This window comes from Oryctolagus cuniculus, chromosome 11 (assembly GCF_051225735.1).
Source record: "Oryctolagus cuniculus isolate XC-2025 breed Fujian yellow rabbit chromosome 11, ASM5122573v1, whole genome shotgun sequence".
NCBI classification, from domain to species: domain Eukaryota; kingdom Metazoa; phylum Chordata; class Mammalia; order Lagomorpha; family Leporidae; genus Oryctolagus; species Oryctolagus cuniculus.
Window position 1 is genome coordinate 23,535,822 of NC_142877.1, and position 14,092 is coordinate 23,549,913.

The following is a 14,092-nucleotide window of genomic DNA, read 5'->3' on the forward strand; positions in this document are numbered from 1 at the left end:
ATCAATAAATCTTTCTTTAAAAAATAAAACTGTGATTTTAAAAGCTGTACAGAAAGACATGTCTCAAGACACATTACGTCCTCATCTCTGCTTTCCTGTTCTTTCTTTTCTAGCCTTTTCCGTCTCACCCCAGGTAACTATTCTTTTTAGTTTCTGATTTTTCCTTCCTGTATTCCTTTTGCACCAATTAATATGTGTTTTATACCCCTTCTTTCTTATACATAGAGTAGCGTACTATAGATGCTTCTTATGCTTTGCTTTTTTCTTTCTCTTCTTGAAAATTACTTTTTATCAGTACATAGAGATCTTCCTGGTTCTTTTTTTATAGGTGTACAGTACTCCATTTCATTGACATACCACAATTTTTCAGCCCCTCTCCTATGTATAAGAATCCAGATTGTTTCCAACATTTTCCTGTTGTTGGAGGTGTATCTTCAAGGTAGATTTCTAGAAGTGAAATTACTGGGTCTGAAGTTAAGTGTGTATGTAGTTTTGTGAGGTCTTGTCAAAATTCTCTGTTCCCACCAATAATATTTGAGAGTGCTTGTTTTCTTACAGCTTTGCTAACTGAATACCTTGTTTCATTTTAAGATTTTTCCAGTCTGATCATGAGAAATAACATCTCAGTATTGATCTTCATTTCTCTAAATATGACTGAGTTTGAGTATTTTTTCATGTCTGTGACTTCGTTCATCTCCCCCCCAACCCCCAATGTCTTTTTTTAGATTGGGCTTTGGTTCTTTCCCCTCCATTTAAAAGGATATATACCAGGAGTCTTAGCTTTTGTCTGCAAATATTTTCTTCTACTTGTCAGTTTTACTTTGATTTTGTTTATGGTGTATTCCTAGTAGTTTTCATTTTTTATCAGATATGGTTTACTTACCATGCAGTTTACCTGTTTGAAGTTTACAGTTTAATGATTTTTAAGATTTTTCACAGAATTGTATAGCCATCACCACAATCGTTTCCATCACCTGAAAAGAGACCCTGACCCATTAGCAGTCACTCTTCAGTTTTCCCCCACGTCTCCCCTCCTCTCAACCCTGGACAAACACTATGCTACTTTCTATTTTTATAAATTTTCCTATTCTGGACATTTTCTATAATATGTGGTCTCTTGTCACCAGCTTCTTTTATTTGGTGTATTTCCAGGGTTCATTCATGTATAGTATAGCTTGTATTATTAGTACCTGCTGCTTGCTTGATGTATTTTGAGAGAGAGAGAAGAATGGAAAGAGAGCTCCCATCCACCGGCTCACCCGAGATGCCTCAGCCAGAGCTGGGTTGGACTAAAGCCAAAACCAGATACTCAGCTGAGGTCTCCCATGTGGGTGGCAGGAACTCACAATCTGTATTAGCAGGAAACTGAAATCAGAAGTCAGAGCTGGGACTTGAACCCAGGCTCTCCTATGTGGGATGTAATGCATCCCAACCCGTGTCTTAAATGCTGGACCAAATGTGTGCTCTTTCATTCCATTTATTGCTGATTACTATGCCATTGTATTGATTTACAATATTTTATGTATACATTCACTAACTGATAGACAGTTGGTTTTTTTTTTTTTTTTGCATCATAAATTTTAAAACATTTTTGTTTATTTTTTTAATTTGAGAGGCAGAGAGAGAGCTTTCATCCATTGGTGCGCTTCCCCAATGCCTATGATGGCCAGGCTGAAGCCGGGAGCCAGAAATGCAATCCAGGTCTCATTTGAGTGGTAGGAGCACAGTTGCTTAAGGTGTCACCACTTCCTCCCAGGATCCACATGAGCAGGAAGGTGCAGTCATGAGCTGGAGCTGGGTATCTAAACAAGGCTCTTCAGGATGAGAATAGGCATCTTAACCCTGAGGCCAAACTACCATCCCTGGCTATTACGATTAATGCTGCTGTGAACATTCATGTACATGTTTTTATACATATGTTCTCATTTTGCATATGGTGTTTCTGTCATGTGAGTTATTGTGTGTGTACAGATTTCATCAGTCTTTTATTGCCTCTGGATTTTTTTTTTTTTAAGATTTATCTTATTTATTTGAGCAGCCAGGACCCAAACTAGCATCCATATGTGGTGCTGGCATTGCAGGTGGCGGCTTTACATGCTATACCATAACACTGGCCCCTTTTCAATCCTGCTGCTTGCTAATGCTCTGGGAAGGCAGCAGAGGGTAGCCCAGGTGTCCGGGCCCCTGTCACTCACTCGGGACACCCAGGTGGAATTCCTGACAACTGGCCGTGGCCTGACCCAACCCTGGCTGTTGAAGTCATTTAGAGAGTGAATCAGTGGATGGAAAATCTGTTTCTCTTGTTCTCCCTTTCAACTACATAAATAAATCTTTAAAAAAAATCCTTCTTTATGCCAGTGATATGCTACCTTTGTATATAATAAATTGTATGTTTATGGGTTTATATATGTGTGTGTGTGGGTTTAATGTGTATATGTGATATGTAGATTCAATGCTGGACTTTCCATTTTGTTATAGTCTACTTGCCTATTAATGTACTATTTTAATTATAGAGGTTTTATAATATATTTTAATGTCTGGTAGGGCTAGTCTCCCCTTCATAATTTTTCCTTAGTGTTTTCTTAGCTCTTCTTGCATATTTGTCTTTCCATATGAAGGCCGGTATCTCGTGTAACACCATGAAATGCATTGTTGGCAGTTTCATTGTATTCACATTATTGCACTGAATTTAAAAATTAACTCTGGGAGAACAGACATCTATAATGTTGAATCCTGAACAAGAATAGATGTTGTTCTAGTCTACATTCTTGTTTTTTAGGAGTGTGTTAACACTTTTCTTATATACGGTTTACACTTTTCATGTTTAATTTTTACTTTTTTAAAAATTTTATTTATTTATTTGAACGACAGGATTAGAGAGAAACAGAGATCTTCCACCTGCTAGTTTGCTTCCTAAGTGACCGCAACAGCTGGAGCTGGGACGGTTTGAAACCAGGTCCCCCATCTGGGTACAGGGAACCAATCTGTTGACCATCCTCTGCTACCCTCCCAGCACATTAACAGGGATTAGAAGTAGAGTAGGCCAGCACCGCGGCTCAACAGGCTAATCCTCTGCCTAGCAGTGCCGGCACACCGGGTTCTAGTCCCAGTCGGGGCGCTAGATTCTGTCCTGGTTGCCCCTCTTCCAGGCCAGCTCTCTGCTGTGGTCAGGGAGTGCAGTGGAGGATGGCCCAAGTGCTTGTGCCCTGCACCCCATGGGAGACCAGGATAGCACCTGGCTCCTGCCTTCGGATCAACGCAGTGTGCCGGCCGCAGCACGCCGGCCGTGGCGGCCATTGGAGGGTGAACCAACGGCAAAGGAAGACCTTTCTGTCTGTCTTTCTCTCTCACTGTCCACTCTGCCTGGTTAAAAAAAAAGAAGTAGTAGTAGTAGTAGTAGTAGTAGTAGTAGTAGTAGAGTAGCCAGGACTTGAATAGCACAGCTAGCACAGGAGCTTCAGCCACTACACTATGGCACCAGCCCCATTAAATTTAATTCTAACTTTTAATCTTCCCTATTATATTAGTTGTGTTTTTCTGTACCCCTATGTACTCTTATTTGTACATATTTGTATGTTAATGTTATATTCTGCCACTTCGTTGAATTCTTTTGAGTTCTCTTTTTAAAAAAAAAAAAAAAATTTTTTTTATTTATTTGAAAGGCAGAGTTAGAGGGAGAGACAGAAAGAGAGAAAAAGGTCTTCTATTTGCTAGTTCACTCCCCAAATGGCTGCAATGGCTGAGGCTGGGCCAGGTCAAACCAGGAGCCTAGAACTCCATCTGTGTCTTCTGCTGGGTGGCAGGGACCCATGTAATTAACAGGGAGCTGGATCAGAAGAGGAATGCCCGGACTCAAACTGGTACTCATACAGAATGCTGGTGCCGCAGACAGTGGCTTAACCTGCTGTGGCACAACAGTGCCCTTTAGTTATTTCATCATAAATAATTATTGCATTTCTTTTCTTTTCTGCAGATATCAAATTACTAGTATGATTTCTTTATATTGGTTTTATTTTTGAGTTTTTTTTTTTTTTTTTAATTTATTTGAAAGGCAGACTTGTGGGGGTGGGGGCAGAGAGAGACAGAGATCTTCCATCTGCTGGTTCACTCCCCAGAGGGCCACAACAGCTGGAGCCGGGCCAGGCCAAAGCCAGGAGCCAGTAGCTTCTTCTGCGTCTCCCACATGGGTGCAGGGGCCCAAGGACTAGGTGCATCACCTAGGTACATTAGCAGGGAGCTGGATCAGAAGTGGATCAGCGGGTCTTGAACCTGCACCTATTTGGGATGCTGTCTCTCTCTCCCTCTCTCCCTCCCCCCCCCCTAAAATTCTGTCGTTCAAATAAATCTTCAAAACAAAATTTTATTTATTTATTTATTTGAAGGGGAGAGGTGGGGAGAGAGAGACAGAGAGAGATATCCATATTTCCATCTTCCATCTGCTGATTCACTCCCCACATGGCAGCAGTGGCCAGAGCTGGTCCAGGCTGAGGCCAGGAGCCAGGAACTCCATCTGGGTCTTCCATGTGGGTGACAGGGGCCCAAGTACTTGGGCCATCTTCTGCTGCTTTTCCAGGTACATTAGCAGAGAGCTGGATCAGAAACAGAGCAGCCAGCTCTCTGATACAGGATGCCAGCTTTGTAAACAGTGGCTTAACTCACTGAGCCACAACATCAACCCCGAATTAATTTTTCTTACTATATTTTGTATTCTTTCTCTTAGAACAAGTTCTAAATTTTAATGATATATAGCCATATGCTTGCTATCCAGAGTAAACAGATACTAAAATTTTTGTCATAGTTTCATATTTGTATTTGTCATATTTAGAAAATGTAGATGAAGTCATATAGATACCTATAGATATATTTGTACAGATATATCTGTGAAGGATACATAGCATTTGTTGAATATAATCTCAAAATATTATATAAATGTTTATATGGCTTATTCAGCAACTTTCTATTATAACTTCATATTTTTTAAGGTCTCTCCATGTTGGTATCTGTACTGTTTGTTTATTTAACCAGCTAAATAGTGTATCATTATGCCATTATGCCATAATTTATTTGTCTCCCTTTTGAAGACTTTTTTTTGATACTCTAAACAATAGTGCAGTGAATATGTTTCATTTTTTTCTCATGCAACATGTTTTCAGGATACATACATAGAAATGGTGTTACCAGGTCTGAGGTCAGAGGATGCTCCTTTTTTAAACATTTATATCCTTTTTATTTCTTGAAAGACCATGGCAAAATTGTTAGCTGTGCATCATGGCATGGTTTTGCAGGAAAGATCTTTAAGTTTAAACTGATAATACCTTCAGTGTCCCTAAATGTATCGTTTTGCCTTCTCTCCTAGCGCCAGTACATACCTGTGAAAGTGAAGAGCAAGGCCTTCTGGATCTTCCTGTGGGAGTATGCCATGATGTATGTGGGAAGCCTAGTGGTAATCGTTTGCCTCTCCTTCTTCCTTCTCAGCTCCTGGGATTTCATTCCCGCAGTCTACGGCTTCATGTAAGTTATGACCTCATTAGAAACTGTGGACACTAATTTGGTTTTCGTAGCTCCAGCTGGAATCAGAGGCACAGTAACCACAAGGAACATGTATAACAATGGACTTGAAACTCTGAGGCACATCAGAATCAGCCACAGGACTTGATAAAACCCAGATTGCTAGACCTGCCTCAGAGGTTCTGATTAAGTAGGTCTAGAGTAGGCACCAAGAATTTTCATTTCTGAAGTTTTCAGGTGCTGCGGATCCTGCTGGTCCAGGGAAGTCAGTTTGAGGACCACTGCCAGTGCACACCGTGGATCAGAGGGATTAATGAGCCCTCTTGAGGAACATTCAAAGCAACTACCAGTCTCTGATTGGGAGATATATTCCTGTACTGCAGGGGGGTCCTGACAGTTCTTTGTAAGATTTATTTATTTTATTTGAAAGGCAGAGTTACAGAGAGGCAGAGAGAGAGAGGGAGAGAGAGAGGTCTCCCATCTGCTGGTTCACTCCCCAGTTGGCCACAATAGCCAGAGCTGCGCCGATCTGAAGCAAGGAGCCAGGAGCCAGGACTTGGGCTGTCCTCTACTGCTTTCTTAGGCCACAGCAGAGAGCTGGATTGGAAGTGGAGCAGCTGAGACTGAAAATAGCATCCACGTGGGATGCCAGCATTGCAGGTGGTGGCTTTACCCTCTACGCCACAGCACCGGCCCCGGTCCTGACAATTTTAACATGAAGCCTCCTGCAGTATGTCATCCTTTAGATAAAATCCAAATGGGTTTGCAGAGCTACAGGCTTACCTGAGTGTATATTCATGAATTCCACAAACATTTCCATGTGCCACTCTCTGTGGAGACTGAGGAGTTGGGCACTGCCCAGGCCTTAAGCCCACAGCCATGGTCTCAGACATTTAAACCTGTCAGAGGAAGGAAGGGTTCTGGAGTGGCAAAATCCCCATTTGAGATTCCATGCTGCCGACTTGTGTTAGATACTGGCTGAGCATGGCAATGAGTCACTTGCAGTTCTCTGTGCTCTGCCTTGGGTGGGAATTTGTGATGCCTGGTGAAGAGCTTTTCCTGGCTTTCTGCTGGGCCCCCACATTCTGTCCTTGACCTCATTTCACAGCAAGAAGCAAAGACTTACCCGGAGTAGAAGCCTTGGTCAGGGAGATCTGTGAGCCGTTGCGTGTCTCTCCCTCTCCATGCCCCAGTCATTGCCCTTTTAAATTGTGAATTGAGACCAATTTAAACTCCATGTTTTTAAAAGAGTCAAAATTTTAGCAATCTTTGGTTTAACATAAGTTTCCCAGTTACACCCTGATTTTTCAAAAGGGGTCTGGAGACCCTGTGAATCCTAGCCAGAACCTGCCAGGGTGTCCTGGAGTCCCAGAAATCTCACTGCAGCCTCAGGCACTCAGTCCTCTGGTTCCTGCTGTGGGGAGGTAGATGAGATCTTTGAACTTGTTCTTCTAGGCAGGTCTTGAAATACTCAAGAGTGTTAACTTAAAACCCCATTCCTCCTTTGTTACAGTACTGGGTATCTCCTGATTTAAAACTGTTGAGCAATAGAGGGGAACTGGTCTCTTATTTCTCAGGTGAATTCCTGCTTCGTTTCAGATTTGTTTGGCTTAGCTAATATTTGTTATGTTATCATTCCCTGCCTTTGTGTTTATTAATTACCTTCATCCGGGGAACCTCGAGAGCCCTTCACAGCCTGCTCTCTGTAAGGAGAAAGTCATCCTTGGCTGCCCAGCAGTTAAAGTCTTCAGGAGAAAACATGACAAAACAGACTCTTTAGGGGCCAGCACTGTGGCATAGTGGGTAAAGCCGCCGCCTGCAGCACCGTTTTCCCATATGAGTGCCGGTTCGAGTCCCAGCTGCTTCATTTCCGATCCAGCTCTCTGCTGTGGCCTGGGAAAGCAGTGGAGGATGGCCCAAGTCCTTGGGCCCCTGCACCCGCATGGGAGACCTGGAAGAAGCTCCTGGCTTTGGATCAGCGCAGCTCTGGCCATTGTGGCCATTTGGGGAGTACAGCAGCGGACAGAAGACCTCTCTCTCTCTGTTTCTCTCTACCTCTCTGCCTCTCTACCTCTTCCTCTCTGTAACTCTGCCTTTCAAATAAAAAATAAATCTTTAAAATCAAAAAAAGACCCTTTATAACTTTGCTCTCTTTTTTTCTCTCCCCCCCTTTTTTTTTCTTAATTCCAGACTTTCTGTTCCAGATCTCACCCCAAACATTGGTCTCTTCTGGTACTTCTTTGCAGAGATGTTTGAGCACTTCAGCCTCTTCTTTGTGTGTGTGTTTCAGATCAACGTTTTCTTCTACACCATCCCCTTAGCCATCAAACTAAAGTAAGTGGTGGGACCGGCTGCTGCTTGTTTGTGGACCCCTAACCTCCTGTGACCTTACAGCTGCCCTTTAAAACCTGCTGTCAGGTGTTCTGCACTTCAGCTCAAGAGCTCCTGCCTTCAGCCACCTTGGGGTACCTGTGGCCAGGGCCAGCAGTGGGGAGTCATAGGCAGTGCAGGCTGCAGGCATGGTGATTTGCAGCCCTCAAATTTCCCCCTGGCCTCGCTCTGAGGTGCTGAAACCCACTCACTGTTTTGGACAAGAACAGGGATTGTACTGGTCTCTGTCTCCCCTGCCCTACCCCAGAGAGTACCCTGTCTTCTTCATGTTTGTCCAGATTGCCACTATCCGCATCACTTTTTTTTAAGTGGATCTGATTGGATGTCCTCTGTCAGCAGCCCAGTGTCAGTTCATCCAAGGGACTCAAGAGCTCTGCTCAATCTTCTGGTTTCCCTAAAAAGGAGATTCTCTGTGGAGCTTGCTTCTTCAATGAGAGACCTAACACATGCTGAGCCTGCCCTACCCCAGCGGCATTCTCTCTCTCTGAAAAGTGATCACACCTAACCCACAGCCTTAGAGAGGTGGAAGCATTTCCCCAGAGCCATACAGCTAGCAAGCAGTAGAGCTGGAAGTCAGCCCTGGTTTGTCTGGCTCCATTCTGAATCCCCGCTCGTCCCCCTGTGCCTCACCGTGCTCCTGAGGTTCCAGCACTTGTGTAGCATCCAGAAATGGTTCCATTATTGTAGCCTCAGAGAAGCTTCATCTTTGAAAACCTTTATCAGCTGAGCACCCAAGCACCCTGTTCAGGTGGCACTGAGGAGGACGTGGATCTGGCCTCTTCCTGTTAGCTTCCCTTTAGTACTTGATCAGCTCCCAGAGGAGTACTGAAACTGAGCTCATTAACCACCCCCACCCCAGTCCCTCCCCGGCCCTTCCCAGCACTGCGAAGCATGTTAAGCACTCAGGAGAGCAGTGTGGGTGGTAGCCAGGGGCTCCGCTGCCATGGCACTGCTTACGAGCTCAGCCATCTCAGGACCTTAGTTTGCACCTCTGTAAGTGTGGTGAAGCATTAGCTGCTTAGAGGAGACTGGGATACTGTGAAGATCGTGTGAGGTGATGCAGAAGAGGTTGTCAGTAGATGGTTTCAGTAGATGGTAGCCACTGCTATGACTTATGACTGGTTTAAAACTGTAGTTAAAGATAATGATAACTCCAGTTCCAGTCCTAAATGCTGAAAATCTCTGTGTAGCCCTCAGTTCTTTTTGGATACTCAGGGCCAGCAGACTCCACTGACCATATTATCCAAAGGAAAAGCATTGGCTAGGAGGCCCTTCCTGCTCTGGGCCCAGTTGTCATAGGGGCCTCAGGCAAGGGAGGCTTTCAAATTACCCCAACAAGCTATCATTTAAGTCCCCTCATAAAAAAGGCTGACTTCATTTGTTTTCTTCCTCATAGCTGGGGGGCGGGTGGGGCTTGTTGATGGGAATATCACTTGGGGCTGTTTCTCTGGAGTTTACAGAGCTGGCCCTTCTCACCATCTCTGGCCTGGCCTATGCCTTGTGTGTAGCAGAGCCAGACCCTGCCTGGTCCAATGGGGTATATTTTTGGTTCAAGGAGTGGGGGTCAAGAGTGTCTGGAGTAGGTCTGGTTGCTGACCTCTGTCTGTCTACCCCCCACACCCTAGGGAGCACCCCATCTTCTTCATGTTCATCCAGATTGCTATCATCGCCATCTTTAAGTCCTACCCGACTGTGGGGGATGTAGCCCTCTACATGGCCTTCTTCCCTGTGTGGAACCATCTCTACAGATGTGAGTACCCCTGCATTTCCCCACCAGTGGCACACTTGTATAAGCCAGGCCCCTGAATGAAACAGCCAGAGAAAAGCGGACCTCATAGACATTTCCTGGGCCTTTGCTGTGTTGATAGCGCTAGGGGAGGGGCAGAGGCGTGAGGCACAGCACCCTTCCCCCAGGACCAGTGATGATAATAACAAATAACTGCTACTTATTGAACATTTGTTGTGTAACTGGCCACTGTGACTCAAGGAATGTTACATCCATTAGATATTTTATCTTTATACCAGCCTTTGAGGTAGATATCCTCATGGGAAATTGGAGGTGCAAAAAGGTAGACACCTGTTCAAGACTGGTAAGTGGAAGAGCTGAGATTGGAATGCAGATCTCTGAGCTTCTACCTCATGCAGTCTGGGCTTTCTGGGATGATGGAACTGACGCTTATCTGTGTAGTTCAGCAGAGTAGCCATTAGTGTGACTGAGAAACTGAATTTTAAATTTAAGGGGCCGTGTGTGTCTTAACTTCCATATTGGATAGTGCAACTGTAGACCCTGCTGCACCAAGGGTTCTTGGAAGACAGATGGACGGCGCTAGATTTCCTGCCTTTGTGAAGGCCCCTCTCGCTCTCCCTGTCCCTCCTCAGGAGGTGTCTCAGCGCTGACCTTTCTGTGCCCCACAACTCCCAGTGCTTCCATCGGCGGACTCTCAGTCCTCTGTGATGGTTCTTTTCAGTGTTTTGAGGTTCTCCTAAGGTCAGCTTATATGATGATTCCTCACCTCTGTGTCCCCAGCACCCAGGATCGAACCTGAGCAGATGTTTGGGGGAGGGGTTTTTAATGTTTTAAACATTACCATCAGCGTCCAGCGCCGCCTGCTTCTCCACAACAGAACAGGGAGGGGAGCTGTTGAACTTTCCTTGCCAGCTGTGGGTGCAGAGTAGGCGTTGGGAATGAACTCAGGAGGTTCAGACTTTAAGACAGTCTTTGTTGTTGTTTTGGGGTTGTCTGGGTGTCAACCAGGAAGTGAAACTGGCCAGCTGCCAATAAAAAACTTGCCTGTAGCAGGCAGCCTCTGAGTGCAGGTAAACAGCCCAGTGGGCGGACCAAGCGTGCTGCTGCCGCAGGTGACAGCTTGGTGGGACAGGGACTAGTCTGGCCTGATTGGGAGCAGGAAGCAATGTCTTCTGCCTGTGACATCTGCATTGCCCAGACAAGAATCACCCAGTCTAGTGAGCTGAGAGTCAACTTGGTGCCCACTGGCAGAGTGACTAGTGACAAATCACAAGGCCACCAAATCATATAGATGTGCCCAAGTTTGTGACAGGGTGGGTCTTGGGGGAACATTGCTCTCTTTTCCCAAAACTGGAATGTTTATTTCTTGGCTGTCAATCCCACACGGGCATTCTCCCTCAGTTAATATCTTTCCTTTTGGACTGCTGACCACGGTCTACAGACTGACGGGTCTGAATCCTAGCTTTCCTACTTCTTGCTGCATGCTCATAGGCAAATCATTTAACCTTTCTGAGCCTTTGATATTTTTTCATCTGTTAAATGAAGAGAGTGTCTTTAATGGATGTTTTAAATTTGAGAAAGAATTATGAAAATAGCAGAGCAGTTATCATCAGTAGTAATAATTCAGGAAGCTTCCTGCATAATTCCATGATCAAAGTTTTAGGCTTGGTAGCCAAAGTAATTTGAATAAACATATTTTTCAAAACTTGAAATAAGCTATTTTATGCCCTCTGGCGTCATGAGGCACAAAGAAGAAGGATGGAGTTTCCAGAACTGGGTGATGTAATGGATGTCCCTGCAGGCTGTGGGGCCGGCAGTCTTTAGGCTCAGCATGTCGGGTAGCAGGGAATCTGCATGCTTAGAGTACCTGTTTGGGGCTTGACAAGGTGATTATTACACTCAGCCAGAAGTATCTTCAGCCCTGATCTGTGGGACCTATGCGGAGACTTTGAGAAATTTGTAAGCCTAGAATGAATATGTTTAATGTGGGTAGGAATTCAGTTTAAACACTAGTTGTCAGTGCTATTAGGCCTGCTTCCATATTTACCTTTCTGTTTTCCTGTTCTGGTCAATAAGGTGGAAGAGAGACGTGACCCTGCCCTGAGCGTAGGCCCAAGACGCTGGACTCTCTGGAGCTTGGGGCCAGGATGAGTCACCCAGACACACTATTGTGGTGTTAGGGAGCAGCCTGCTGGTAGAGCCAATGCCAGCCAGCCTACAGCTATCTAGCTGAAAGAGCAGCCATCAAAGTGCTCTGCATGTGGTGTTTGTTTTTATTAACTGTTATATACAGATAAAAGAAAATTGCTGAAAATGCAAATTACAGATAAAGACTAATAGTTTAGTAAATTCACATTACCTGGCATTTAATTTAAGAAGGAAACATCTTTGACCAACACTGTGGCGCAGTGGGTTAAGCCATAGCCTGTAATGCAGGCATCCCATGTGGGTACCAGTTCAAGTCCTGGCTGCTCTATTTCTGATCCAGCTCCCTGCTCCTGTGCTTTGGAAAGCAGCGGAGGATGGCCCAAGTGCTTGGTCCCTGCACCCATGTGGGAGACCTGGAAGAAGCTCCTGGATTCAGCCTGGCCCAACCCTGGTTGTTGCAGCCATTTCGGAATGAACCAGCAGATAGAAGATCTCTCTCTGTCTCTCCTTATATGTCTCTCTCTCTCTCTCTCTCTCTCTTTCTCTCTCTCTCTCTCTCTCTTTCTCTCTCTCTCTCTCTAACTTTGCCCTTCAAGTAAATAAATAAGTCTTAAGGAAAAAAAAAAGAGAGAGAAAGAAAGAAACATCACTATGACCTTTGGGAGTCCCAGAATGTCTTCTGTGCTCCCCCTGGTGGGTCTCAATTTTTCAAGTGAAATTTTATTTCTGAAGCCTTGAGGCTCAGAGAGGGAAACTGACTTGCTGGAAGTGTGGGATAAGCTACCCAGTGACTGTGGGAAGCACCTGATTTCATCTGGGCTAGCAAGTCTGATGAAGGGTAAATGCTTTCGTCTCACTGCGCCCTGGTCATCTCTGACGCCTCCTGGTGCCTGGAACAAGCTGTACTGTGCCCTGGGTCCCCAGCTCCATCTGCTCTGGCGTCTAGCCTTAATCTGCTGGCCTCTCAGCCAGCTAGAGAGAGTAGCAGCTCCCTGTTCCTGCAAAGGTCACCACAGGCCAGAAGCCAACTGGACGTTGCTGACGATTCCTCTGAGCACATGGAAATGTGTCTCTGCCGCCCAGAAGCTGCATGTGAGCCTCTCTCATCTCCGTACTCGTCTCCTCCCTTCACCCTGTCCCTGTGCCCATCTGAAATCTCCACGGAGCACAGAGCCGCCTCGACCATCAGGCCACCAGAGTTTTAGTTTAGGAATAGCACGTATGTTCAGCAAAACAGTTTCTAGAGGATCAGAAGGAACCACTGAGAAATGTAAATAACGATGATAGAGTGAAGGAGTAGCAAACAAATTGTTCTCCTTGTAACATTGTTTAGTACAAAAATAGGGGCTGGTGCTGTGGTGTAGCAGGTAAAGTCGCTTCCTGCAGTGCTGGCATCCAATATGGACACCGGTTTGAGTCCTGGCTGCTCTACTTCTGATCCAGCTCTCTGCTCTGGCCTGAGAAAGCAGTGGAAGTAGGGCCCCGGCACCTGCGTGGGAGACCTGGAAGAAGTTCCAGGCTTCTGGCTTGTTGCAGCTGTTACAGCCATCTGGAGAGTGGACCAGCAGATAGAAGACTTCTCTTTCTCTCTCTCTCTCCCTGCCTCTGCCTCTCTGTAACTCTGCCTTTCAAATAAATGAATCTTTAGAATAATAATAATAGCAATAATAGTAATAACAACAATACTTCTTGGTGCCGGTGCCGTGGCACAGTAGGTTAATCCTCTGCCTGCGGTGCCGGCATCCTATATGGGCACCAGTTCTAGTCGCAGCTGCCCGTCTTCCAATCCATCTCTCTGCTATGGCCTGGGAAAGCAGTAGAAGATGGCCCAAGTGCTTGGGCCCCTGCAGTAGCATGGGAGACCAGGAAGAAGCACCTGGATACTGGATTTGGATCAGCGCAGCTCTGGCCGTAACAGCCATCTGGGGAGTGAACCAACGGAAGGAAGACCTTTCTCTCTGTCTCTCCCTCTCACTTTAACTCCACCTCTCAAATAAAATCTTTAAAAAAAAAAAAAACTTCTCATGGGGCCGGCATTGTGGCATAGTGGGTAAAGCTGCTGCCTGCCATGCTGGCATCCAACATGAGTACTGGTACATGAATACCCATCGGCTGCACTTCCAAGCCAGCTCCCAGCTAATGGCCTGGGAAAGCAGCAGAAGATGCCCAAGTGCTTGTTTCCCTGCCACCCATGTGGGAGACCCGGATAGAGTTCCAGCTGTGGCTCCAGCTTACCTCAGTCCCGGTTGTTGGGGCCATTTGGGGAGTGAACCTACGGGTAGAAGTGCTCCCCAAATG

The 14,092-nt window shown here is 45.5% G+C and overlaps 1 protein-coding gene and 1 long non-coding RNA gene across 14 annotated transcripts in view; one reads left to right on the forward strand and one right to left on the reverse strand.

Moving 5' to 3' along the window:
• PIGU (phosphatidylinositol glycan anchor biosynthesis class U) overlaps nt 1-14,092 on the forward strand; it is a 136,137-nt gene that overhangs the window by 106,968 nt on the left and 15,077 nt on the right. For all 12 annotated transcript variants that reach the window (XR_016216608.1, XR_016216609.1, XM_089308093.1 and 9 more), the window contains 3 exons: nt 5,357-5,511; nt 7,699-7,842; nt 9,525-9,649. Coding sequence is in view for 10 of the 12 variants with exons in the window: in XM_089308093.1 (XP_089164219.1) it covers nt 5,357-5,511; nt 7,699-7,842; nt 9,525-9,649 (424 nt within the window). In the remaining 2 variants the exon portion in view is untranslated. The remainder of the gene's footprint in view (nt 1-5,356; nt 5,512-7,698; nt 7,843-9,524; nt 9,650-14,092) is intronic.
• On the reverse strand, nt 5,431-8,658 carry LOC108176607 (uncharacterized). Of its 2 annotated transcripts, XR_001793261.4 has the most exons (4): nt 8,530-8,658; nt 6,635-6,709; nt 6,292-6,407; nt 5,431-5,567 (listed from the first exon to the last, which is right to left on the reverse strand). It is a non-coding gene; the product is annotated as an uncharacterized LOC108176607 (long non-coding RNA). The 2 variants fall into 2 exon arrangements; XR_016216610.1 differs by lacking the exon at nt 6,292-6,407 and having other exon boundaries at nt 5,435-5,567.